Source organism: Rhopilema esculentum, chromosome 14 (assembly GCF_057945365.1).
Source record: "Rhopilema esculentum isolate cy_ngs chromosome 14, ASM5794536v1, whole genome shotgun sequence".
NCBI lineage: Eukaryota > Metazoa > Cnidaria > Scyphozoa > Rhizostomeae > Rhizostomatidae > Rhopilema > Rhopilema esculentum.
In genome coordinates this window covers 8,548,442-8,575,218 of record NC_142828.1, presented here as the reverse complement: position 1 = coordinate 8,575,218, position 26,777 = coordinate 8,548,442, and the positions used below count along the sequence as shown (strand labels likewise).

Below are 26,777 nucleotides of genomic sequence, written 5' to 3'. Positions count from 1 at the left end.
CAAATGACAGTAATCCAGGGGTGACGCTAGAGGCAAACGCTCAAGGTATTGTCGTTTTCGTTTTCTAAACCATCGACAAATAATAGAGAAAAATGAGGTACTCTCTCAGTGACTAAGGTTGTCGAAGCACCCTGTTTTAATGCTAGCCTTTTTTACTAGTTTCTGTCCCTTGAAATATTATCTATTTTCGTATTAAGGCAACGGAGGCCATGCCTCTGGTGTTGCTATTTACTCCACATGGTTGCACCAACACTGCGTGACGTCACTATCCTACACCTGAAGGAATCCCATAATGCAATAGAAGTACAGTTGTGTTGGTTAGATTGAGTTGGAGAAATGGCGGAAAGGTGAGCAGATCTAGAAATGAACAGACTTCTGCCACTGTAAGCCGATGTTTCTGCCTTAGTGACACAAATAACATACGATGTAATAGTCTGAACATATTTTGGTGAGTTTGAATCGGTTTCTTGTGTGTTTTTTTGCCTCATTTGTTGCTTACATTTCACAGAAACCCAGCCCTGAAAGTGTGAAGCGTGATAGCCACCGTGACGCGGTGGAGACAACAAACAATACGGCAGCTGAACCGGATATCTTCTGTAGAAAGAATTCATTTCACTTACGAACAGAATCTAAATTGTTCAAAAAACAGTTACCATTTGACCAGACTTGGCCCTCCTTTTGATTCGACTAAATGTCTTTGCATTCCAACGTTGGATTGTGTCGATCATCTACGTTTATAATGTCCCCGGCAACAGCCAGTTCCGTTGCAGCAAATCTTGTTGTATAATTTACTTTTGTTTGGAAACTGTATTGTTTGTACTGCAATAAAAGGATCTGGTTGTAAATTTGCAATTAGAATCACTAGGGCTAGCGAATAAACTGTAACTAGTCACGATATTTTTCACCGTTATTATAGATTCATCCGAAACGTTTGTGTTTATTTTTTACTGTAAATGCATCGGGTCGCATATTCAATTATCTCCATATATTTTATCTACAAGCAATTAGCTTGTAAAAGTGTTTCCATTCTCACGCGACATTGTTGATATGGCTGTCACGTATATGATGTTACAGAGGATTATTTGTTGATCACCCGCTTTTATTTCTTTTTTTCCAAGTCCTTTCGCTTAACACCTGCATATCTTTTTCGGAAAATTGCTTATCATTATTTATATTCGTGTAAAAATCTTCAACTCTTCTGTTGTAAATCTTTTTCCACTTGCAGTTTAACCATTTAGTATACCTTAAATCTTCAAACTAGCACCCCCTTCAAATATGCCCCCTTAAACTATCGGAACATTTCATCAGTATCCCCCCTCGAATTAACAACTCATCTCTCAAATGAGCATCCTTGGGCACATTGACAAGGTAAGGCCTAAACAGAAATATATATGTGACAGACTGGAACCTTGATATTTGCAATGATTTAATTTTTTCCACTGTTGGAACCAAGACTTACAGAGAAATTACACATGAAATAAAACTTGAATGTGAATAATTTTGTGTGTGGTTGTAACTTCAGATCATAATAAGAAGTGAAGTTCAGGGTCACTACAGGGCTTCACTTAGGCCATGCATCTATTCCACCATTCCAAACTTTTGCTGTTGAGCATCTTCTGTTACAAATTTAATTTTCCTGCAAAAATCAGGCCAACTTAACTCTTTCTCGTCCTGGCTGGGCTAGTAAACAGTTTGTATCTTCTACTTTTTTAAAACATATAGGTGGACCAGAATGACCTTCAAACAGTCTAATGGTCTAGTTGCATGTGTTTTGGAAAAATCAGTGCCTTTCTTTGAATAAGTACTGCCTTGAATAATTGAAACTTTTAAGAGCATCCTGGGTAGATTACAGCTTGGTAATGACAAGATGCCATCTGAATTTTTTATTATTTTAAGATAACAAGAAAAAGGGGTAATTAAAGTATATAGAGACTTGGCCATTTGGAGGCTTGGTAAATACCAGTTGAATCCAACCACTAAAAGTATTTAGAGGTCAAAATATGAAGAAAATCAAAAGTAAGGTTGAGCAGACAAGGCTGAATGAACATTTTCAATCTTAAGAATGTGATTTTGACAGAAGACTCTTTTTATTCAGAATCTTTAGACTTCATATTTGCCTGAATTAGTAAGGCTACAATCTTTTTTATAGGAAGAATTTTGTAAGAATACGAACCTCAAAATTGGTCAATGCAATGTAAAATGCAATTTGAACATCATTTCATCTCAAGAATGAGGATTTTTTGCCATGTGTTTGTTCTCTTTCTGTGGATATTCAAACATGATGGCAAATGAAGGTCACTCACTTTGTTGGGGAATGAGACCTGAACACCTTCCTAGAGCAAAAACGCTAGCAGTCATACTGCTTAAACCCTATTGATTTGAGAGCAAACTAAGAACAATCCAGCCTCAGATTTTCGAAGAAATTAAAAACAGTCAGCCTGAACTTAAATTTACTGGTTCTTATAAAAAATAGGGTATCACTACTCTGAGGTTGAATATGATGACAGCCAATTGCTGATCTAAATTCGATTTCGCTGATTTTTGGTGATGAATATAGTGAAGAAATGATTATATGGCAGATTCATTATTGAATCATAAAGTTTTTATTTGTTTCAGTAAAAGTGGAAGGATGTTTCTATGTAGGCATGTACTCTCTCTGTGGGTACACTTAGATTTTCAAAATCTGTTTGTTTATTCTTACAGTGTAACCTACTGGATAATAATCGGGATTTTAAGAACCAACTTTCATGCATTAAAATGCAAGAAAAAATAGAACAATTGTTGTATTAAGGCCATTGAAGTGTAGGATCTTAGCCAAGGTTAATGTAGTGTGTTATGTTGGAAAGATAGTAAATACATCATTTCTTTTGATCTTTATGTTATGAAAGTTGAATTAATGTGTGTTGATTTATTTGTTGGTTTCTTCAACTTTTACTAGACATACTAGAAATTAGCTTGTAGTTTTTGTTGCAAACTTAAGACTTTTTTCTTTGAAAACAAATACTGTTCATGAAAAGTCCCCATTCAGTCCAAAGTTAGATGCATAAATTGTTCAAAGAAGTTTTGAAAGATTTAGCTAATCAGTTATAAATAAATAGGGGGTGCTCTCTCCTTGATTAACCTAGCTACTGAGAGAGCCCCTCCTTAAGAAACTCCCCTACATACAATTCCTTTGTCTTCTTGATGTAATACTATATATTGTTTCTTTTAGGTTTCTTGTGTAGCATTTATCTTGCATTAATTAGTTAAGCATGCTATATTTAATTGTATTTAAATTTTCTCTTTTTTGGATTGTATGTAGTGGAATTTTAAAATTATATGAAACTGAACTGAACTGAACATAACTAATTTCACTAGGTGGTTAAGAATACTGCATCTTTGCACTGAAAAAAGGCATGATTTTTTAGCTTTTCAGCCAACATATACTTGCTTTTGCCAGCTTTTTCTGTTTATGAAAGCATGAAGCCCATTATCGGTTACTATTAACAACTTAAATTTGTCAAAAGGAATTTATCACCAGATAGTGTTTTAGCTTTATCATTTCAAAGCTGATTACCCAAGATAGCAATTCCTGGAATTCAAGCTTTGATAAAGTACTTGAAGACTCATTGCAAAAATGATTGGCTAAGTGAAAAGCACAATGATAAACATAAGCCATTTATTGCTGGGATGTGGCAGATGGCACAAACATGTAATCAACTAATCTGCATAGGAACAGGTGAAGCAAGTTACATCTTGTTATTCATAAAAATGAATCAGTGCTTGTGCTACATAGTCATTGGGTAAGCGACACTCCCACAGTTTATTTACTTTTAAGCTGGCAAAAGATTAGTTGAATGAAACTATCAATATTTCAGTAAGTCTGCATTCTTAAGATATAGCACATTAATTTTTATCAATAAATCTTACTTGTAGTTGAACAAGCCTAGAATTCAAACATTATCTTTAGTTGTAGTTGCATTGTAGTGAGTCTGACATCTGGTTTTTTAATTACCAAAAACATCAGCAAACCACAAATATATCTCCTAACAATCCTGTTATTCAAGATCTTTTTGGTCAATGATTGAATTAAGTTTGTATTCATTGTTAACATTTACTATTATTTCGAAGTTAAATGCTAAGGAGGAGAATTAAATGAGCCAAATTGTTTTTAAAACATTTTTCTCAGAGTAAACTGCTTTTTTGAAAGTGCTCTGATTAATTGTAATAATCCTCCTTCCATTGTGATAAGTTTGACTCAAATTGTATTTGACACAAAACGTCTAAAGGCTATTCACATGACAAGTTTTACTGTCTTGCCTCTCTTTGTACTGCATTTAATTTGCTATGACTAGACCATTTTTTGTTACCATGCTCATTAACAAGTTACAAAAAAATCTCTGATTTTTGGAATTTTTACTGAAATCTATGGATTTTTCCATGTTGATTGTTATTGCTGTTAAATATTGTGATGAGGAAACCTCTGGGTATGAAAACAATTTCCTCATTTTCTAACTGCAGTCTGTTTGATGTATTCAAAGTTTTTCAGGTTTGTGTACCTGTGGACATATTTTTTTCAAAACTGCTCTGTAACACAAACAGGATTGTGGCTGTGACCTTTCCTTGTTTCCCTTTGACATCCCTCTGCAACATGTCTTCCGACCTTTCCTTGCTTCAAAAATCAATATAAATTTGATTCAGTGTTTCAAGTCAATATGTGAAATATAGTTCTGTTGCTGCGTTTGAGAATTTTTAACTGAAAAGTTCCATATGGTCAAATGTTTGAAGAGGATGTCTAAGGTAGCAAATTTTGGTACAAGGAAACCATTTTATTTGGTGTTATTGGTATCAAAATATGGTGACCCAGTTTCCACAGAGGAACTTTACTGGTAAATTTGTATCTTATAAGCTCATTTTTCTAATTTCATCCATGTCTAGCATTGAAGTTTTTTTTCAGGATAACTTTACATCTGTAACCATGGCTACTGCAAGTAGCGGTAGTAGTAGTTCTTCAAAGACTGAGTTTGTTGTTGGAGGCAAATACAAGTTGTCTCGAAAGATTGGTAGCGGATCATTTGGGGATATTTACCTTGCTGTTAATATGACCAATGGCGAGGTACTTTGTGCTTCTGCTTTATTTTTTTTAAGTCTATTTGATGTTATCTTTGAAAGATTTTAAAATGTTTCACCAATTTACCATGGACAATTTGTATCACATAATTGATTTATAATGTCAAATTTTCTTCAGTTTAAGAACCAAACTTTTTGTTACATGAAATCTTCATTGTAATCATTAAACTGAGTTCTTTTTATCTATTAATCAAGTTTAATTATCCAATAAAATTTTTTTGGCATATTAAGGATGATCTAGCTATCAAAAGCCTTGTTTTAAATCCTAGCTTCAAACCTTGTCATTGATTTCATACAGGAAGTTGCTACAAAATTAGAAAGTGTTAAAGCAAGACACCCACAGCTATTATATGAATCAAAAGTTTATAAAATCCTCCAAGGTGGAGTTGGCATACCACATATTAGGTAATGTTTCAATGTTCAAGCTTTCACTTTATCAATAGTTTTCTTTCTTAAACAAAGCATTTTTAAAAATGAATTAAATTTGTTAGTATTTGCATGATATTCTATATATATAGATATATTATTATACTCTTTTATGAGACAAGAGACACTGTCTTATAAATAAAACATTTGCGTAACCTTGTTAATAAGATTGAGATGAAACATCAGTTGTCCATGGAATTGACCTAAATGCAAGACATGCTTTCTTGCTGTAATCAAGCTTGATACATAATTAGGTGCAAACCAAATCACTTTTCAGGCATTACTGGCAAAAGTGTTGGATGAATAATTTATCTATTCATTTATACACAGAAACTATGAATACAAATTGTTCAGTTGTTGTTTGTCAACACTTTGTGAATGTTTTCATTAGGTCAGGATTTTTCAAGAGAGTTCCTTTTTTATTGTTCTGTGATTTGTCACCTGGCATTTGTAGCACTTGCATAATTTATATGTTTTTGTTTGTTCAGATGGTTTGGACAGGAAAAGGATCACAATGTGATGGTTTTGGATCTTCTTGGGCCAAGTTTGGAAGATTTGTTCAATTTTTGCTCTAGAAGGTTCACAATGAAGACTGTGTTAATGTTGGCAGATCAGGTGCGAAAGCCTCTCTTTGATAATTTACCTTTTACCAATTACATAGTAATGCTCATTATTTTATTTAATGGTTTTTTCTGTTAATTTTCTATGAATTTAATAAACTCTGATGCTTAAGTTATATACAGTTTTATGATATTTTTTTTCTTTATAGAAAATATCAAACAAGAAGGAATATTGTTTTACAATTTAATTTTTTTTTACAAGTGGAAAGGTTAATAAAATATTCAAGTAGTAAGGTGACTGCTTGACTACTTGGGTCTTGTTCAGAAAATATAGTAGATGACTTGTCACATACCCTCATATCTTAAGAACAAGCATATTAATTATGTATGCTAGTCTTTTGATAATAAATTATTGATCAGTAAATAATTTTTCTACATCTTGCTAAAGTATTTTTAATCCAAAATCTTTTCTTGTTCTCTTTCTAAAATAGTCATTCAATTTTGTTTCTTTTTCAGATGATTGGCAGGATAGAGTATGTTCATAATAAAAACTTCATCCACAGAGACATAAAACCGGATAATTTTCTCATGGGGATTGGAAGACATTGCAATAAGGTATGTGTAGTATTTTGCTTTGCACTTTGACATTGTAAGATTTTTGTATATGGAATAAAGAAACCGTGAGTAACAAGAAGTTAACTTTGTTTTATTTTATATGTCATTCTGCCTTCAAGTGAAAAATTTTGCTGCATTCTTCTTTTTGATAAATTTTTGCATGATTCTTTTTTTATTTTTATTTCAATGCTGGATTGTTTTTGTTTGATAGTTGTCCTTTAATTTGTTTTTAAAGTGTTTTTGGAAACTGATGTCGTCCCTCTTTCCGAAAAATAAAGTGACCTCGTCACCTTATAACGCGTAATGTGAGAATGATTGACTATTACGGTTAAAAACACTTAGAAAAGTAACTAGACGTGCGAAAAATTTTGTATCATGTAACCGTTTTTGTTGTTCATTTCAAGTACACTGGAACGAGTTTTTATTGATGTCATGGGTATCCTAGAATAACGCCACAGTGTTGTTACTTGGGAGGAATTTTTATTATGCTCTCCTTCTTTTATTTCATTCCAGTTGTACTTGATTGACTTTGGCCTTGCCAAAAAGTACAGAGATGCCCGTACGAAACAGCACATTCATTATAGAGAGGACAAAAACCTAACGGGCACTGCAAGATATGCAAGCATCAATGCTCATCTTGGCATCGAGCAATCGTGAGTTTCTTTCTAGATATTGGGGTCGTTATAAATACACAAATGTTTTTGGCACTAGTCCTAATCGTCATAATCAATATCAAAAAGTCATTTGTGTGCAGAAGTGGGACTCTTTTACTTTGAAGGCACGGTTCGGGATGGTCGTTTGTCTCCTTGTTTTTTTTGACTCTGAAGTCTTAGTTTTAAATGGAAACGCCCATTTGTGTTATTGCAGTCAGTTCAACCCTTAGGCCCCTTACACCCTAATCAGGTATTTTCAGTAACAATTTGAGATCCCATTCCGCTTTTCACAATTTTTGTGCTTGTATACGCGTCCGTTATATTTGATAAAAGACACTGAGGCTACTATCTTGCTTTGTTTGTTAAACAACTTTAGTTTATCATTGACCAAACTTTTGACCTTGTTTTCCGTTAAGGATTAATGCAATAGCAGTTAAAGTACCGCCGCAAAAATCCAAAGTTGAAACATAATAAATCTTACTTCGTGAATATTTTGTTAGCAACGAGAGAGCAAAAAGGCAAAACAATTTCATTTATCGGATATCTTTAATTTGCTTCTCACCGATGGAGATTCAGCTCATGTTTTAATCTTCCTTCTAAAAGGAAAATATTTTCATTTTTTTTAATCCGTGAAACCACTAAACATCTTAATGAATTTTGGTATAAATCTCTATGATTTTAAGTTGTGTTTTGCCTGAGCAGTATGTCATATCTGTATGTGTGCATTGAAAATCGTTGCTTATCGGTCTTTCATAGGGAGCTCAAGTTGTGCGGGACGATAGACATTTTTACAAACCATCACCTAGTTAGAAACAAATATAAGTTCCGTAACGGGGAAATTTTTAAATGTAGTATTAGTGAAAAACTCATTTGTTCCAAGCACCCCTGTAAGTTGCACGGTGTAAGCTGTTTTTGGTATCATTTGAAAGTTGGGTGGTTTTTTGTGATCTATCATACATCATGCATACAATAAAGTCTTTTTTGTAGCCTCTTTCAAAGATTAATTATATTTTTACCTAAATTTTTAGCCGTCGTGATGACATGGAGTCTCTTGGATATGTCCTCATGTATTTTAACCGTTCCACTTTGCCATGGCAGGGATTAAGGGTAAATTATGACCTTCTCTCCCTATAGTTTAATATGATAAATTAGCAGTACTTTGGTGTATACTTTCATTTTTAACAACAATATTTGTACGTTTGTTTTGATAGCTTTAATACTTATCTTGTTCAAGTTTTAAAACAAAATAGTGTTTTTCTGATATATAACACATCCCATTATTGGTCACACTTCTTTTGCATCAAAAGACGTTTCAAGTTTGTTTGTAGAGAAAATATCTACAAATTTAGGTGTATCCATTAAAATGTTATATTAAAAGGATAACTGTGTGTCAGCATGGTGCCAAATTGGCTGATAAAAACTTTGGCTGTAACATTTCCGATAAACATACACGACATAAATTGCAAAAACCGGCCGGATGCGATCATTCAGAAACGGAAATGTCAATATAAATGACGAGGACATAATTGCAAAAATGCTTAAAATCTACAACTTGTGAACAACCCTGGTTTTGATGCTGTAAGACTTTGATACTTTAAGGAAAAAGAGAAAACAATTTGAGAAGTTGACAAATTTTTTGGCAATGGAATTTTCTTTATTCCTTTGAAGTTTTCAAACTTTTATGATCACAATCTAGATTATGTTTTGTGTTGCTATTAATCCACAAAGTGTCACGAAGAGCGCAAAGGCATTCAATAAATCTTATCCTATGTCTGTTTTATAATGGTAATACAATGTTATTCTAATTGTGTTTGCTTATATTTTTCATATGATCCATTTGTTTTTGCTCTAGGCTGCTACTAAAAAACAAAAATATGAGAAAATAAGTGAAAAGAAAATGTCCACCCCAGTTGAGGTTCTTTGCAAGGTAATCTTATTGTATGATTTCAAAATTCTTTCTCTTAAAGGCAATCTACAGATACTAAAGGGGCGTAAGCCAGCTTTCAATAAAAGATTCACCAATCAGTGAGCGTGATTACACTCACGCGCTTTTTGATTGGCTAGTATTGATTGACGGATGGCTTAAGCCACTTTTATATTTATCGATTGCCTTTAAGAAACAAATACAATTCTTATTTATATTTTCTATTTTTATTTGTATTTGTTTTTACCTAGAATTTTGAAAGGTTGTTTTTACGACACTGAGAAGCTATGTTTATCGATTAGTGTCCTGGTCCTTCCTCTTGATGTGACCACACCTTGTGCTTCCTATGCCTGGAATTACAGGGATCAGAAAATCAGACAAGCCTTCTCACTCTAAGCGCAAGTTTAGTTATAACAGGGATTCGAACACTAGACCCTTGGATCTGTATTTAGCGATCCTAACCGGCCACTGTCATGTAATTTCTACTTGCTGAATGGACCGGATTTATGTTCAGGGAGTTTGAAGTGTTAAAACTACCGTTGGAACACAGTAATTCTAGCTTAATGTTGTTGACTACATGAGAGAGGGGTGGGCCTTGAAATTATTAGATGAATTTTAAATTGTTATTGTTTACAACAACGATTAAGTTTCTCAAATGAAGTAATCTGGGCATTGCCAGGCTATTTGTCTTTTTAAATATACGTATAGCTAGCATTCAAAAACAGTTCTCCCAGCAGCGACTTTCTCTGTCGGCCTAATCTAGCGCCATGCCTTATTTCACCCTCCTAGGGCTTCCCAACGGAGTTCGCTATGTACTTAAACTATTGTCGTGGACTGAGGTTTGAAGAGGCACCTGACTACATGTATCTGAGACAGTTATTCAGAATACTGTTCCGTACACTCAACCACCAGTATGACTATGTGTTCGACTGGAGCATGCTGAAGCAAAAGGCAGCAGCCACTGCCACAGTTGGCAGTTCTGGTGCTCTAGCAGCCCCACCTACTGCTACTAAAAGAGAGAGTGATGAGAGAATGAAGAGGAAAGGAGCCAGCAAAGGCCATTAATTGGTAAGTTTTTTTCTGGTATAAGGCAAGGTAGCCTTCGCCTAGCTTCTCAGTTCTTTGTTCTTTTATTTTACCAGATTGCTTAAGGAAGATTATCGTGTCATGTAGCCATTTTTTATCAGTTTTAGAATAAGCCAAAGCTAATTTTCCTTATTTGAAATAGTTTGAGTAAAATTGTTCGTATTTACATTGGCTATTAGTATACATTCTAGAACTGTTTTCAATCAATGCTACCCAGCATGTTTAAGTATATGAACATTACTAATGCTGAACTTCATCTGGAGAAAACATACACTTTATTCTTTCCTTTCCTTAGCGTTTTATATCCAATTACCAAACCATGCTTTAATTCAAACGCTGCTTCCTATCTTTTTTTTGTTACTAGAGCAAAGACTTGGAATATTTCATAATCTGACGTTTTCTAACTCTTTCCTAGGTCTTTTGGTGGCAGTTAGGCAAATATCTGACAGCAAAAGTTTAGGAACTGAAAAATACTTCAAAAAGGTGTACTGTTTCTGTAATTAAGCCTTTTTTATTTACTTGCAGCTAACATAAACCATGAATTCAAAGTTAGATGATTCATAAAGGGAGACCGTTATTCCTACGTAAAGAGTTTTGTAACAATACAAGTGACATTTTGTTTCTTCAGTCTGTTAATTTAGGCTGAGGTTTGTTAGAAGTTGTTGTTTAAACAGAATTATCTTGTTGTCTATTTTTTCATTCGTATTTCTTCCGACAAAGTTTCTGTCCTCAATTTCAGAAAAAAATTTACAATTAAAGGAGACCAGCTCGAGTTGAAAAATAAACAATACAATCTTCTTTGCCCAGAGTTTTGTAATTATGGAATTGTTCTCAGATCTGGAAAAAGTTCCCCAAGAAATATTGAAAGGAAATTTTTAAGAGCCATTTTCAAGCACAAGTTACGCCTCAACTTCAGTGTTGAGTTGAAAATGAAGTAGATCCCAAATGAATTAGATTAATGAAATGTTCCTTAGCTCTGGCTCCAATCATCCTCTTTTTGAGTTTTCCTTTTACAGATAATAGACTTTGTCACTTTGCGTTGAATGTTATTTCGAGAGAGGGGGGGGGGGGTTAAAAATGGGCTGCCAATTCGAGGGCTAACGGTTTCTTTATGGTTTATCACTTTCTCGTCATTATCAAGTACATCAAACTCTTGTACTCCATTGTCCTATCATAAAACATTCAAATATCTCTTTCTATGTCCTCTTTGAGGCAACCTAACAATTTATCTATTCACGAGACAGTGTTATTTTAATCTAAAGTTGAAAGCTTGTTTCCCTTGCACAAAGCTGTTCCAGCTGTTTGTTTAAACTGTTTTTACTGTCATTGTCATTTCACCTTTTTACCACTTTGTCGAGTAGTAACATAATTACAGGTCAAAATAATGAAGAAACAATCCCGTCAGTAGAAACAATTTGAATGCTTGGAAGATTATGCAAAACCAGTTTCCAGCCACCGCGGAGCGATGAAAAGACGGGGGTCTACAGAAGGTCAGGGGACTAAGAGGGAATGAAAAAAGGCTTTACTGGTGGCTCTTTTTTTAATATTTTGCATTTTTTGCAAAAAGTAGGGGGGGGGGCTGTATCCTTTGTCTAATATTTGTTTTCTAATGGCTCGGGAAGATACTGGATGGTTCCCTATTGAAGTATCGAGCAGTTGTCCTTTCTCGGGATCTCAAGTCTCCATTTTGCTTTGATATTTTTTTAAATATTTAAAAAGACTCTGCAGTATTAGAAAGTGCGTTTAAAAGTTTCTCCCATCACAGGGCAGTGTCTCTGCTAAGATACATAATAAGGCAAAAAAACACCTTGTAAGTTTTAAAAGCTTTATAAAAAATTATTGTATAAAAACATTTACTTCAAAACCGATATGCGGCCAATATCAGCCACAACTGAACGCTAATTTGCTACTTCACTAACAACACTAATTTACGATCGTCGTCTATGAATGTAAAATGAAATTATTTTGAAATTTGCATATTCCTGTATCTCGCCAGGAAACTGCCCGGCCGGCTTACTTTATTGTCAAATGTATATAATTTGTATTCCTTACATTAAGAACTTTTCCCCTTATTTTGACTTTGCATATCTCTTATTCTGAGTTGCGTGAAAAGTATCCTTTTCTCTGACTTTGCAAAAGATTTTTCACTGACGATATTCAAGTTTGAGCGCGAGAACCTTTTTATTTCTTAAACGTATTGCTAAACACAAATTAAAGAGCAGAATTAACTAATTTGATTTTAACTTGAATCCCTTATAGTTCTCAATATATTCTAACAACAACAGACTGCTGTAAAATAATATAAAAACACCAACGTATTGCTTGGCTCACAACATCATGTTCATTGTTTTGTAATGAAGGAATGGAAAAGCTATGTCTTACATTTAGTGTTGGCATTTTCCAAATGTGAAGCAAAACATATTTGCAGTTTCTCCATTTGATTCTGGCCAATTTTGCTTTGGCTCTGAATATGTGGAAGACTAAACTAGGGCGATGTTTAACCTACTTAAAGTTTTTTATTGCTGGGAAAGAGTTACATGATAGACAGTCAAATGTTACTGAAACATGTCGTGTACAACTTTTGAACCAAAAAAAACTAATCGGCCTATCAAACAACTAAAAAAGTTAAAGCCATGAACATTTCTTACGAAAATTAAACTAGTATCAAGTAACTGTTTCTTTTTAACTATAGGAGCTAATGCCCGTTTGTCAGAGATAAAATTGCCAGGTTTATAGCCAAAGCATAAAAATGTGTCCATGTGTCGTCTAATGCTACAATCACTTTGTTCTAGAGTTTTGTGAGGTCGTAGAAGTCCTTTGTGACGTGTTTGGTGATCTCGTTGGCTCCTCACTCAATGCAGTTGTTTCAGCGTTCTCACTGGCTGGATCAGCCCATGGTTGCTGCTCCCCAGCGCACATTATAGAGTACAATCCAGTTGCCACTACGTAGACTATAAATGTAATCCAGAACACCACCCGCCATTCTGATGCTTTCTATCGAGTGAATAGAACAAGTTATTTGTTCCAACATGCATAATGGTTTCGTTTATCAGAGGTGAAATTAGAAAACAGGGCAATTTGATGTTAAAATTCTAATATTCGTGCTTAATACGATCAACAAGCACTTAGTGGTTACTATTGTAGCTGCATTGACTAGTTTTAAGGAATTTTATTTGATTGAACTTCTGAAGCTCCATAATCGGATGGCTGAAAGCTCTGGATGTACATGCTAAAGTAAGAACTAAGGTGCACAGTCCACATTTCTGTAGTGCCTAAGTTTCTTCCAAGGTCTACGAACTTACTAGTTACTTTCTTTCATAAAGCTGCCTTAGAGACGACTGAAAAGAGTGGCTAATAGAATGCCCTTTACTAACTTTACTAAAATCTTTCACTTTTTTACAACGTTGTCATTTGCAATTCCCCTGCCAGGCTCGTACTGGCTTTGAATCCCTGACGCTCTGGTACCCATGGTACAACAGCCTTGGTTACCCAGCTAGTCCATACAGAATCTTCCTATCAAGCTTTGAACCCCTTTTGAATTCAATACACCACATTGTAAACCTACCTTGTGTTTTGCTATCATGCCTGTAAGCATCGGACTGAGAAAGCCAGGTATCGTCGCAAAGGTATTGCTGAGTCCCATCAAAATCCCGGCGTATCTCGGTGCAATGTCCAAATGGTTCACAGCATAACCTGTCGCATTTAAACCACTGAAGCCAATCCCAAGTATCAAGAACGCTATTGCATCTTCCATTGCAGCACAGTAACCGGTTGCCAAAATACAACTGCCGGCCAATAAGCAGCCTAAAATTATAGCAAGGTAATTGTAAAAACCAAAGCAGGATTCTTCTGCATATCCTTTCATCATTAAATCTATATATTAGCAAACTGGGCTTAAGAGCTGTAACTATTGACGGCGTTTTATGGAAAACCCCCCTTGGAAAAATTTTTGGTTCAAAAACGTGGAGATTTTGTCATCTAAAGATGCCTTTGTCCGCAAATCTTCGGACTTGTTGGCAAATAAGGGATTGCTCTCCCACTTGCAGGCAGGTGGCACCTGCAGTTCAATAGCTAGCGACCGTCCATGCTGCATTTTAATTGCAAACATCCTTTTTCTTACATGTCTCTATTATATGTGTCTGTCTAGACCTCCTCTCTCTCCGTAATTCAACAATAAGCTGCGCTACAGCTTGTGCTACATGCATTTTGCGACACCATACACTGCATTGTACTAAATTCAAAAGATACATTTCCATTTTTTTTATCATTTGACTTTTTGCCAATTACTTATTCTAGATATGCAACGAAAGCTCGTATTTTTGCATGTACTTTATACATTATATGTGCCAATAATGTCATAAGGTGCTCCAGTTTCAAAACCATATTGGTATGTAATACGTGAAAACAAAATTTTAGATCCGGTCAACCGTATAGAAGGGTAAAGAAACTTCAAAATCTGGGAAAATTTCGTTATAAACTGGCATCCCTCTTCCGCGATCTAAGTTATTGATGCATAATAGCCAACAGCATTGCTATTTCCTTCATATCTATACTACATTACAATAATGGACAATATAATAAAAACAAGATTTTCTTCTACACTCACCTGCTCCATAAAACAACGCTCTAACCCCTCGAACCGTTAAGAGTTTTCTCTTTATCAGTATGTCAGCTGATATACCTCCGATTGGCCCAACAAAAGATTTAAGTAAATAAGGTACTGCTGCGACAAAGCCCATCTAAAAGCAAAGCATGAATAATTAGCACATTAAGGCCTAGGTTTAACTATTAAAATCTGCCTTACCAAGGCTGCAACATAGAAGTATTTATATAAACAAATTTTGATTGTCCATTGAAAAAATAGATAGACAACTCTTGAAAGAAGGAATATGTTTCATATTACCCAGTAGGTGAGTAATTGTACTAATTCAAAGTACATTTCCACCTTAAAGTTCCAATTTCCACCTTTAATTAGTATGCTATCGTCTCTTTCTATAAGTTTATTTGAAAATACGTGGAATTTTTGCAATTAAGACTGGCACCTTAAGGTGACAGGTAATTCAAATATTATTCAAAATGTATTTGAGACTGTGTAAAAAGACTAAAATATACCGTCTTGATATCAAGATGCTGAATATCCTTCAAGTAAGTAGGCATTTGGGTGAAGAGAGTGTAATAGCCCCAGCATGCCCCAAAGTGCCCAATAGTGATGCCCCACATCGGAACTGAGGTCAATATTTCTTTCCAAGGAGGCTTTTCTTTCTGCAATTGAGAAAAATAATGAAATCACGTCAAACTAAGGGAAAGGCCAGCTGCAAAACTGTTGTAATTTAGAATATAGTTTTAATTTAGCTTTTCTCGTGCATCAGAATGTATACAGTATCAACGCACAAACGCTTTCGTTGAAGGAATAGCCTTCTTTTTCACAGAATGGTTTGTTGGCAAAAGCTGTGTTTAGTTTGTGCTCCGAAAAGGTTTGAGTAATAAGAAAAAGCCATTCAGGGTGCCGCAGTTCAACTTTCTTCTTATTACTATCGATATTACTTTTTTAATTATTCTTTCATTTCTTTTCCGCTAGCAAGAGCAAATGTCATCGTACACTATGTAGCCAGCCCATCCAGTGTCATATAATACTATTGGATCACACGTGTACAAAGTGACATTTTCTAAAGATTGTGATGGATGATGGTAGGTGATTCACCCATAGTCAGTCATTAATATAGATAATCTAGGTGAGTCATTCATTAAGCACAGACAAAATCCACGTGCTCTTAACACATCTCTTTCAGGCACTCATTTCTGTAACTAATAAGATTATTCTAGTTTGTATTTACTGACCATCGGATCAAAAGCGTTTCCTCCAATCGAATTCTCGATGTAGAATTTCTCTGCCTTTGTTATTGTCGGATGGTTGGCAGGTGAATCATATGACATGTACTCCCAGGCAGCATACCAAAGAAGTGCAAAAATGCCTGTCAGGAAGAGGTAGCAAATAATCATGAATAGTTATAATAAATACATAGCAGTAGTTGCTATAATAAATATAGTTAAAATCAAAGCGTGTTTCTATTTTCAAATTTCAAGGAGAGAGAAGGGTTTAAGGCATAGATAGAATGAGCTAAAGTATTGCCATGCACTACGTCACTGCAAGTAAAAAACAAACTTGGTTTCAGGCAGTTGAATGTGACTCACCAAAACAGTAGAACACCGAGGGCCAGCCTCCATCAAAACCATATTTTGCAAGCATTCCAGTTATAGGAATCGCCAAAATGTTTCCTACTGGACATCCTGCAAACAAGCATCAACTGTTCATTCATTTCATTTTAAATTCTTCAGGGGGGTGGCTCTTCAGCAGAGAAGTTGATTTTCAAGGGGCCCTATATCTACAATACATTCACAATTACAAATTTTTTAATTTTCAAATTATTGTATTATTATATTTATTATATTTATATTTACTATAAAAACAGTGTTTATAATAGAATAAAAAATAAAGTAGAATAATAAGCTTGATATTCTATCAAGAAGTCCGTTAATCGAGGAAGCATTTTAGATTTATAGAAAGATGATAGTGCTTCCTGGCGTTATTTTGAATGTTTTTAGCTTCATTTTTCAAAAAGATACACTTCCAGTTTCTACTCCAAAACGAAATGCACATGAGTGTATAAATCGAACTGACATAGCCTAAAGCTTGTAGAAGCTTGAAGCATGTAAAACTAATACACTCGGCTTCAATTTGGTCTTACGTCATAAACTGTAGCACGCAAGCCAAATCTGATTGGGAAACGTGTGCAAACTTGGATTTATTGATCAAGTAAAAAACTGGCAAATTTACTGAGCAACATTCCTTTGTTTGACGTGGCAAATGCCAGGCATATCTGGAAAAGTACTTTGATAGCAGAATAGGTAATTGAGAGGGACAATCCCTGCCAAAAGTCCTCGAACGCCCGCCCCTTGGCTTGAGTGTAGTCTTAAAAGATTACTTTTGAATAGCAAGACCATCATCCACTTGATCTTTCCCAAAATATTGTTGTTTGTAGAGTTAGATATCATATCAACATGATGAACAATGCGAAATTTCTTAAAATTACAAAAAACGACATTGTTCGAAGAGGGAAATGTAACAGAAAATGTGCCAAAACTTTATGTCGTACACCAAGACATTTGGTAGAGATTGGTATTTTGAAGACGTCTAAGAAAGCAAGAAAATGTTGAAGTAATTTGGGTTAAACACAGGAGCGCAATAGCAAGGGGGCGTGGAGCTATAAAGAACCACGAGAGAATCAAATTTGTCGGAAAATTCCGGAAATTTTCCTTCCTTGTCAGATTTTTCTAGAAAAAAATGTACCCCCCCCCCCTAGAAAATTCAACTCCCACTGAACCCTTGGTCAAATAATGTCAATCGTAGCATACCAGCGATTGCCATCGTTACCAATGTACTTCGTTCTAATGCCGGTGACCATTTTGCCCAAATTGCATGATTGCTTGGAAAGGTTACTCCCTGCAATGATAGATATGAATACATCTTTTACATCATGAAAACATCATAGTTATAAATACAAGTTTTATTTGCTGAGTTTAGGCTACAAACGATCGATATAGTGTATTTGATTGTTAGAGATTCGTTTTGGCCGCGATAAAAAGCGAAAGAACGGTTTACTATACGAAAAGACATTTCTTACAAAGCAACCTCCGATGATTTTCACTTTTAGGGATTTTCTAAACATGACACATTGTGGTAGATCTATAGGCTATTGTTTACAATAAACAAATGTAGTCAACTTTATGATTCATGATGCGGAGACAAATAGGTTAAATTTCTTATTATTTTGAATGTGTTTTTACAATATGGGGTTATAAAAATTAATACAATACCATACAATTACAATACATTATAATACAATAAAGATAAAATTATGTAATGCTTAATAAGGTTTGTGAGGTATTTTCTCCATCACTTTTATCTTATCATAAAACCCTTGAGGGTATACTATTTAGGGGTCTCAATCATTAACTCACTTTTTTGATGATTAATGTAGAAAGGAAGATTACTAACAAATTGCAGCTTTCCTCGTGAGAGAGGTATAAAGGAAGGGTATCTAATGAGTAGCGGGGGTTTTTAGGTTTTTTCAGTTTTACTAATAAAACAGAAAGATGAATTGTTTCCCCATTTAGAGCTTACTTTGTATGTAACAAATCACTGTAACAAAAAATTGACTGCATTGTTGATATCACACTTTATGGAGACACCCTAAAATAGTCACCTTAGTAAATCTTTCTTGATATATACATATATAACATATAACATACAGAAAGAATATGCCTGGACCAATCGACAAGCCTTTCCTACTACAAGACTTACAATAAGATCATGCAAAGAAGATACTTACCAGAAAAAGACCTTGAAGAATTCGTATGGTTATCAGGGCATAAACGCTGTATCGTGTTGCTACTGGAGTGAGTATTGACAATAAGGCAGAGAGGAAGACCCCGTAGCCAAATATTTTTGTGCCACCAATTCTCATCGCAATCCACGCGCCAGGAATTTGTAACACCCAGTATCCGTAGTAAAATGAAGCCACAACAATGCCTAAAAAGACACAAAAAGAGGAAGAGTTCAGAAGCATTCACTATCGTGCTCAAGAGGGTTTCTAGTTCCCCCTTTGCCGACAAAACGGGTAAGATGTCCTTTTTTCTAGCATGTTTGAAAATTTGCCAACCAGTCAACCCTAGGTGACATAAACTCCTTGGTTTTGCAACAGATTTGTTTTAAGGGGAAATTGTAACATCTTTTTCGCCCTCGTCGACTGCCCTTAGTAAGGAGCATTAGTAAAAGCCCTTTATTCCTATCACATGCTTCGTTCGACCTTTATGAAAGGATTCACTTGGTTTGTTGTTCTTTTTTCCTTAGACGAGGGTAATCTTAATGCGGCTGAATGTTGGTGCATGAGATGAGTAACAATTTGCTGCAACATTTTCTAGAAGTTGAATTACTTTTTGTGTATTAAAATTATCCAAATGCACATAGAAATTCATACAGCCTATGTCTCTTTTTCGCTAGATGTTTCTACATTAAGTTCGTCGCCTTCTAAGTATCAGTCTTGCCCATTAAAAATGTCATATACTTGAAATATCATTTGCATATAGTTTTTACTTAATAGTCTATAAGGCTGCGGATGAGTCACAACTGTTAAAGTAGCCTCCTTTCTGTAAGATGGAAGATAATCACACCAGTCCTCTTGAGAAATAAAGATATGAATTTGGCGTGCAATATCCCCTCTTTTGTGAATGAACCAATGAAGTATGTACCAATTACATCTGTTTGTTATAAATACAAACCCTTCCTTTTAAACAAATATAATTGCTTACCTTGAACACGTGAATTCCAATGAAACTCTGCAGGCTAAAGATAAAATATTAATGTACTTCATCTCAGATAGAGGATGTTTCCTGCTATTAAAGAAGGACCTGGAGGAACTTATTAGAAATATCAAAATTTCATAAGAATATCTATGTAAAATTAGCAATCAGAAAAATGCATTCGGTAAGCAGGGTGTGTCATAGACCCTCTTTTTCATTTATAGTCTCTCTAAGAACTACATAAAAAAATTTTAAAATTTCTAAAAAAGGTACTTTATACATATGTACATATTCCTTTATATTCCTGATTAACAGGTCAATTAGGCTTTTAACTTAAAACATGAGAATATATCGGATATGCAAAAATTTAGGCGTTTATCGGGGATTGAAAAAGTAAATTCTGACGACGCCTTTCCTTAAAAACTACCTAAGTCGCGTAAATCTATAGAATTTGTAAATGAAATCATGGTGGCGTCTTGGAATATGCTAGAAAGTTAATATAGATAGTTAACTTACATATTTTTTCACTTCCCCTGTAGGCAAGATGACTGTTTTATTGTTGACCATGGCAACGATCGCAACATTCAAATTGACACGCATCGCGTAAATATTAACAAAACCAAGAAATATCATTAAAAGTAAGACATGTCTCTTTGGTATCAAAGCTTGTTCGGCGGGAAAATCGCCATGTTCACTAGGAACCCGCTCTAGATATTCTGCATCAGTTTGTATTTTTTCATTCACTTTATTGTCGTCCTGGATGTTTCCATTCGAGTCTGAATTTCTTGTGCTCGTATTCGAAGAACCGGAAGATGATTTCTTGGAATTTTCTGTTTTACTTCCTGATCTTCTTTTTCGAGAACCTTCTCTTTTCTTTTTTCCGTTGTTAGATGCATTGGGATCACTATTCGTAGCATCTTCGTATTTTTCGGATGTTTCTGAGGGTGTGAAGCTTTCTTCTGAAGACGGAATCTCAAATATGGCCTTCTTTTGGCTGTCTTCTGTGTGTGGTGAAGACATTGCGTTTGACTTTTTGCAGCATTATTTTCAGAGTTGGTAACAAAATCCTGTGTTTGATCAAATGTTATAATATATTTTGACGAAATATACAAACAGTAAACGAACAGTAAAGAAAACTGGGGACTGCTTGCAGAAATAATATAATAAATTTTCACTTGCACTATTGCCTGGGGGGACTAAATTGACAAAATGACGAAAAGAAAACAAGAAGAAGAATATCCTTTGAAAGGCGAGAAGAGCAAGAAGCCTGATTGATACTGTAAACGCCCTGAACTATTCGACTTTTTCGATGGCTTTTGAGTGTAGCTTTTAATTTTTTTGCAAATCACGAGACAACAACAGAGTATATGCAGCAATCAAAATTTCGAGAGTGGCTGTCTTGCTGAGGACAGAGTAGTGATACGAAATCAGAAATAGCATTACTCTTCATAGAGTTATTTTCAAACTGCTAGGTATCATTTGTGCAATCGTTTGATTGCATAAAATTCCCACATTGCGGATTTCCTACTTCTTGAAACTTGTTCATTGATATTTTGAATGCATTTTCGTTTTAAACTCTTTAATATTGTCCCTTAATTAAATATAAAATTTTAAAAATGAGGAGCTTTTACCATGTCGGTATATAAAGGTAAATAAAGGTATTGATTGTTCACCCACCTTGACGGCAAATGGGTCTTTAACCCCCCCTCCCTACAGAACGTTATCTAGAGACTAGAGACGGCCCTGACAATAACCCTCGTTAGTCTGCTATAGGTAGGCTTTTGGATGCATATTTTCATTTGATCATGCCTTTCAGAGTATGCAGAGTTTATAGAGAAAGGTAGCTTGTAGATGCTCTCTACCTTCATCTAGAGGGCGCCTTCCAAAAACATGCTTTTATTCATTTCATAAGACAAACGTGAGTTTATTTGCATTATCTAACTACCAGTTGGAAATAATCCTTGTTAAAATTTCATTCTATTGATTCTATGTGGAATTTTCTCAAAAGAGCCCTTCATGAAGCCAACATTTGAAGGAAATTAAGGATATAAACTGACAGGAGTTCCATTTCGGTATTTTGACTTGCGCCAAACCTTTCACACACAGCCATTTTCTTGAGCCAATGCTGTGCATTCTCACGTACCGTTTTATGATACTAGTGACCGTACCGATGTAATCTTTTATCACGTGTCGAAGACCAGGGGACTTGAGGCCAGGGGGAAGGGGCAGGCTTGAAGACATTGTAACTTGTCCCTTGTCCTTTGCATCAAAGGGCAATCTACCCCGGGCCCCTAGAAGACCTGACGTGATTATAAAAACTACTTTGAGATTCCACTGAACTCTTAGCACACCTTAAAAGCTTTTCTCGGATAATATGAATAACTCTCTTCAACAAATATCATTGTTGATTAAGAAAGTTGCCGTCTCAAAAATGTCTAGACTATAATCAGTTGCAGCTGAGTTTTTAAATTGTGAGGTCACAAAATTTATTTCGAGAATTTTTTGATTGGAATCACATAACCAAATAGAGCAGCGTGAAGTGCTTATAGATGCGCGAAGTCAGTCAATTGATACACATTGATTGGAATATGGTCACGTTAGTAAAGGCTCTTTCCCTATCGAATCACTGTAATTTGGCCTCTGTTCATAACTTTTTGAACCAAACCAAAATAAATGTAGTTCATTAGCGAATTTCGACTCTCTTATTGGCCCTGTCCCGCCAGATTTTCAAAAGATTGATTTTGGGTATTTAGTGGTATTCCACGGTGTTCTTTAGGTTATGTGGTCAAAAGTCAAGCCTCTTGAAATAAATTTTATTGTTAAGTCACACCTAAGAAATATATAATTATTAGAAATTTGTCAAACTTAACAAGGCTGTAGGGTTAACTATTGATTGTTGTTGTTGATGTTTTTCCTATATGCTGAATGGAGTATTTGAAAGAAAACTTTTTGAAGAAATCGAACTACAAGGGCCTTGCTACTTTTTTCACCTCTAACGACTGGCATTTCAATACAGATATATCCCCATTTTGAGTTAAATACTCATACGAGTACACTCTTTTTCTTTCTCTGAACAAAAGGTAAGAACATAACTAGCCTCAGTTAAAAAAATAAATTTAAATAAAAAACAAATTAGTGGTCTTAGAAGCGATTTTATAGTTTCTAAACAAAAATTGTTCGATTTATATTTATAAGAACATCCGAGCCTCAAGTTATCGAGAAAACAAGAACAACGAGCCTCGGCTGGAATTATCTCAAATGGAAATGCAGCAGGATAGATAGCAGAATCATAACAATAACTGTGTTACTTGGCTTATAAATGTATACAATGTAAACTTGACACAAGCAATGAAATTGAGTAAATAAACTCACTTAGTTCCAGGATAAACAACACTTTGCCATATCAAATCTTAGTGGCTTTTCTTGTAGGGATTTTGGTTGCATGCCTATAACTTTAATGCTCAACTTCGATACAACAAGCATCAATGCTTGTGGCGATCACGACCTTATGGAATAAAAACAATAACCGTACGAGATTTACCGGTGGCCTAATTCACTAGTTATCGAAAATACTGGTACGGCGTCTACTTTCCAGTTAACTGCGTCTTCTTCAATGCAGAATGCAGCCGTTTAACCTGAAACTATTCACTCTCTGCTTTGATTTGTAGCAGTAAAGACCTTGGAATTTTGAGAGAACAATGATAATGTATTTAAAGCATACATTTTATGAAGTTGAATCCTGACCTAAGATAGTGAGCTGATTTATCAATGTTTTAAGACTTTCAAGATCAGCTTAGAATTCTAGGATATGTGCTTTATAAAAGTGGATAAAGGAGACCTTTAAACAAGAAAATGTATGCTAATTCTTGTTCAGAATATTTCTGCTAAACCCATTTAGATTACTATTTTTCCAAAAAAGATATGGTTTACTCTGAATGTTACTTTCTCGATACAATTGCATATCATTTTGAAAAGCAGAGATCTTAGAAGAGATCCCTGTGTAATGTCATTTGTACGAATCGCCAGATAATGAAATGAGGTTCCTAACTGCCCGGCATTTTCTTTCTTTTTCACACCTTCAGAACACATGTTATTTTGCTAGTGCCTGACCTGTACAGTTTAAATGTAGGCGGGATTATGTTCATGTACTTACTTCACTTACGAATACTCCAATGTATTTTAACCTTGATATATACTTGAGATTATTGGTAAGCTAGTTACGTAATGCGTTACTCGATGCGAAGAGTCTCACACAGATTTGAATCAACGACGTTGTGTTTGAAATATGTTACATATGCTGTTAATGTTTTGGTACGTTCTGTCATTAAAATGTACGTAGATCCGTATATGGTATGATCGTTAGATTAATGGCTATTTCGGCAGATGTATCTTTATTGTAAAAAAGAATGATTCAAAATGAAGGTGAAAGAAGGTATTTCTATTTGCCTACAACGTAAATATTGACCCGGAAATTTATAGATGTATCCCCTTGAAAGGAAAAGTCTGACGAATTGATTTTTAAATGATCAGCTGGCAGAATTCACAGAATCAGACATAAGCTTCATCATTCTGACGCTGGTTTGTTAAGCTTTTTACAAAAGTAATTCAATTTTAAAATCGCATCTGCTAGTGAAGACGCGCAGTATCTTTTGTTCTACGATTAAAGATACACCGCGAAATCAGGAGAAGAGTCAAATAAGCCAGTTTTCATCAATTTCCGCTGAATTTGTTCTTTCAATATCAGCCGATTGCCTCGATTTTTATCCGTTTTACAGCAATGTCTGCCTCTCTGTATTTTTTAACAAGAAAAGCCGGAAAAGGGGTTATGGAAAGATATGTCCGCCGACACTTACCGCTCTGTCTATTCGCCGCTCGGGCAATACAGAATAGAACAGATCTAATGCGAGGGTTAGCTTAATCTAAGCTAGCATTTGGTTTTTATGATAGTGATCGGTGTTACCTCATCCTTAGGCTTAAAAATTTAATATCAAGATCAGAATCAAATTACTCATTATTTAGGCAGGAAAAAGTCTTTTCCAAAGCTTGCAGTAGAATTTGCAGCAATAGAAAATTAAGTTTAGGCATCAACATCTAAAGAATGAACGCTTCTTGTTAAAAGGATGTAGCAATACTTTTGCCTGAAAACTTTCAAACATTAGGCAGGATATTAAAAATATTTTGCTATTCATGGGCGTACCAAATTTCTGGGAAGTTGAGGGGGTGCAAAACGGCGGCGCCAGCCACTACGCCCCGGGGGGGGGCAAAGTAAAAATACTTTGGCCACGCCCTTTTTAGCACCAGAGAACGCTCTTTTACCAACAAGAAACGCCAATTTTACATTAAGGGAACGCTTATAACTAGCTTTTGACTATGGAAAGGCAATTTGAAAATCATAGGATTACATCACAAAAAGTATGTTGCCAAAATATTTCCCCTCCCCCAACATTTTCTCATCGAATTTAGACGAAATACAAGGTTGATCCTGCCGAGAACTGGGGGGGACACGTCCCCCCCCCCCCCCCCGTGGCGCCGCTACTTGGGGTGCTGCCCCCAGACCATTGGGCTATAGTACCAGAGAAGGTTTACTTTTAAGGTGCAATCAAATACTTAAATGACGTCAAAATATAATGGACCTGGCTCTACCAACTTCTTTGTCTAAATGAACGAATCTCGGGAACCATTCTTTCGACAAGTAGGTGTTTCGGATCACCCATTGCTCCTTGTACATGCCACTATTGCAATTATTTTTTGTATAAAGCTTGTTCTAAAGCTTGTTCTATTTAAGCATTGTTACACATTTTCGCTGGTGTGGCATTTCCAGCGTCTGATAATTTTGGTTTTTCTTGTTTGTCTCGACAGTGATATGCTGGTAAAGAAACAGCAGCATTCCAATATTGATGGATAATTCGATGATATTCAAATCTCAAAGGTTCTGGTATTATGCTTATTCTATGTCGCTGTTTTTATGATTAAACTTGATTGCCAGCAATAACAACCGCCGGACAAACAAAAGGATTATAACATACGAAAGCCCACAATGTTTTTAAACATGAAATTATTACAAGACTTTTGCTATATGTTTTTTGCGGAGACCGAAGCGCTAGTCAACAATTATAACTTGGGTATTAACACTGAGCTTAAAAATAGGTCAACTTTTATGGGCTTGTAAATAGTTTAACCAATCCTTACAGGATAACACCTTCCTAGCCAAAGCTTAAGAGCAAGACCATTCCTTGTTTCTTAAGAGCATTAATCGTGTTTACGCGGTTAGCTGCACTTAGCTAAAAATATCTCCGGTGATGACGCAACGAATGTTCTGACCCGAACTTTAGTATTTTTTGACAAACCTTTCGGGCAATATTCGTTGAGGTTCTGGAGCCACCATCGCCCCCTTGCATATGCCACTCTCTCATTCGATGTGGCTTTAAACCAGTAGTGTGACTTTAACCAGAGTGCCTATGAGTAGAGACAACGATAACTAACAGTTCCACTCCACTCTTTTTTTCATAGAATCAAACAATTTTTGCCGAGGCTCAGTGTTTTTCTTTTCTGGATAATTTTTTGATCTGGTGTTCTAAACGTTGTTGTTTTTTCAACATTGATTTTCTACGTGCTTGCCCACGTCTAAAAATTTTGATGAGGAGAGGTTCAGGGGCGAAAATACCGGGGGTGGGTGTGGGGGGGTGTGACACCCCCCAATCCAAAAAATAATCGATTTCGCAGGGCAATCGAAGATTTCGCAGGCCGCCAAGAAGAGCTTTATTGCCACGCAGAAACGCCACCTCTGAAGTTTGTAAAGGGCCGTTTAGGAATTTTGAAATGGAAATATCGTATTTTTTATGAACCTCCCTTCCTGACATTGCATTTTAGAGAACGGAAAAGGTATGTAAGGAAAAGCTCCGTTATTTGCAAAGCGAAATCATTTCTTACCGAAAGTCATAGCCAATGGATGCAGTGATGGATGCATATGTTTATGAGGGCAAGATTGAGTCAATGCAAATTAATTTAAGTTGTAAATTATTTTCATGACAGGTACGGCGCCAC

General features: G+C 35.4%; 2 protein-coding genes across 2 annotated transcripts; one reads left to right on the top strand and one right to left on the bottom strand.

Moving 5' to 3' along the window:
• The first annotated feature begins 288 nt into the window (after window positions 1–288).
• Window positions 289–11,052, top strand: LOC135696073 (casein kinase I). The gene is made up of 10 exons (XM_065215347.2): window positions 289–448; window positions 4,937–5,095; window positions 5,408–5,514; window positions 6,024–6,150; window positions 6,612–6,710; window positions 7,224–7,363; window positions 8,392–8,470; window positions 9,216–9,290; window positions 10,077–10,355; window positions 10,789–11,052. Exons 2-9 carry the CDS (start codon window positions 4,958–4,960, stop codon window positions 10,350–10,352), a joined length of 1,041 nt encoding a protein of 346 aa, XP_065071419.1. The 5' UTR covers window positions 289–448; window positions 4,937–4,957; the 3' UTR covers window positions 10,353–10,355; window positions 10,789–11,052.
• An 813-nt stretch (window positions 11,053–11,865) lies between these two features.
• On the bottom strand, window positions 11,866–23,773 carry LOC135696072 (putative transporter slc-17.2). The gene is made up of 11 exons (XM_065215346.2): window positions 23,106–23,773; window positions 20,250–20,800; window positions 19,743–19,776; window positions 18,764–18,963; window positions 17,787–17,874; window positions 16,566–16,661; window positions 16,212–16,345; window positions 15,486–15,635; window positions 14,980–15,112; window positions 13,939–14,177; window positions 11,866–13,367 (listed from the first exon to the last, which is right to left on the bottom strand). Exons 2-11 carry the CDS (start codon window positions 20,751–20,753, stop codon window positions 13,152–13,154), a joined length of 1,794 nt encoding a protein of 597 aa, XP_065071418.2. The 5' UTR covers window positions 20,754–20,800; window positions 23,106–23,773; the 3' UTR covers window positions 11,866–13,151.
• Between the last annotated feature and the right edge of the window lie 3,004 nt (window positions 23,774–26,777).

Coding starts and splice junctions, on each gene's coding strand:
- LOC135696072 (XM_065215346.2), bottom strand. CDS start 20,753: ATGTCTTCACCACACACAGAAGACAGCCAAAAGAAGGCCATATTTGAG. Junction 18,964..19,742: donor TTGGAATTCACGTGTTCAAG/GTAAGCAATTAT, acceptor GTGTCTTTTTAG/GCATTGTTGTGGCTTCATTT. Junction 17,875..18,763: donor TTCTTCAAGGTCTTTTTCTG/GTAAGTATCTTC, acceptor CTATCATTGCAG/GGAGTAACCTTTCCAAGCAA.
- LOC135696073 (XM_065215347.2), top strand. CDS start 4,958: ATGGCTACTGCAAGTAGCGGTAGTAGTAGTTCTTCAAAGACTGAGTTT. Junction 5,515..6,023: donor GTTGGCATACCACATATTAG/GTAATGTTTCAA, acceptor TTGTTTGTTCAG/ATGGTTTGGACAGGAAAAGG. Junction 7,364..8,391: donor CATCTTGGCATCGAGCAATC/GTGAGTTTCTTT, acceptor CTAAATTTTTAG/CCGTCGTGATGACATGGAGT.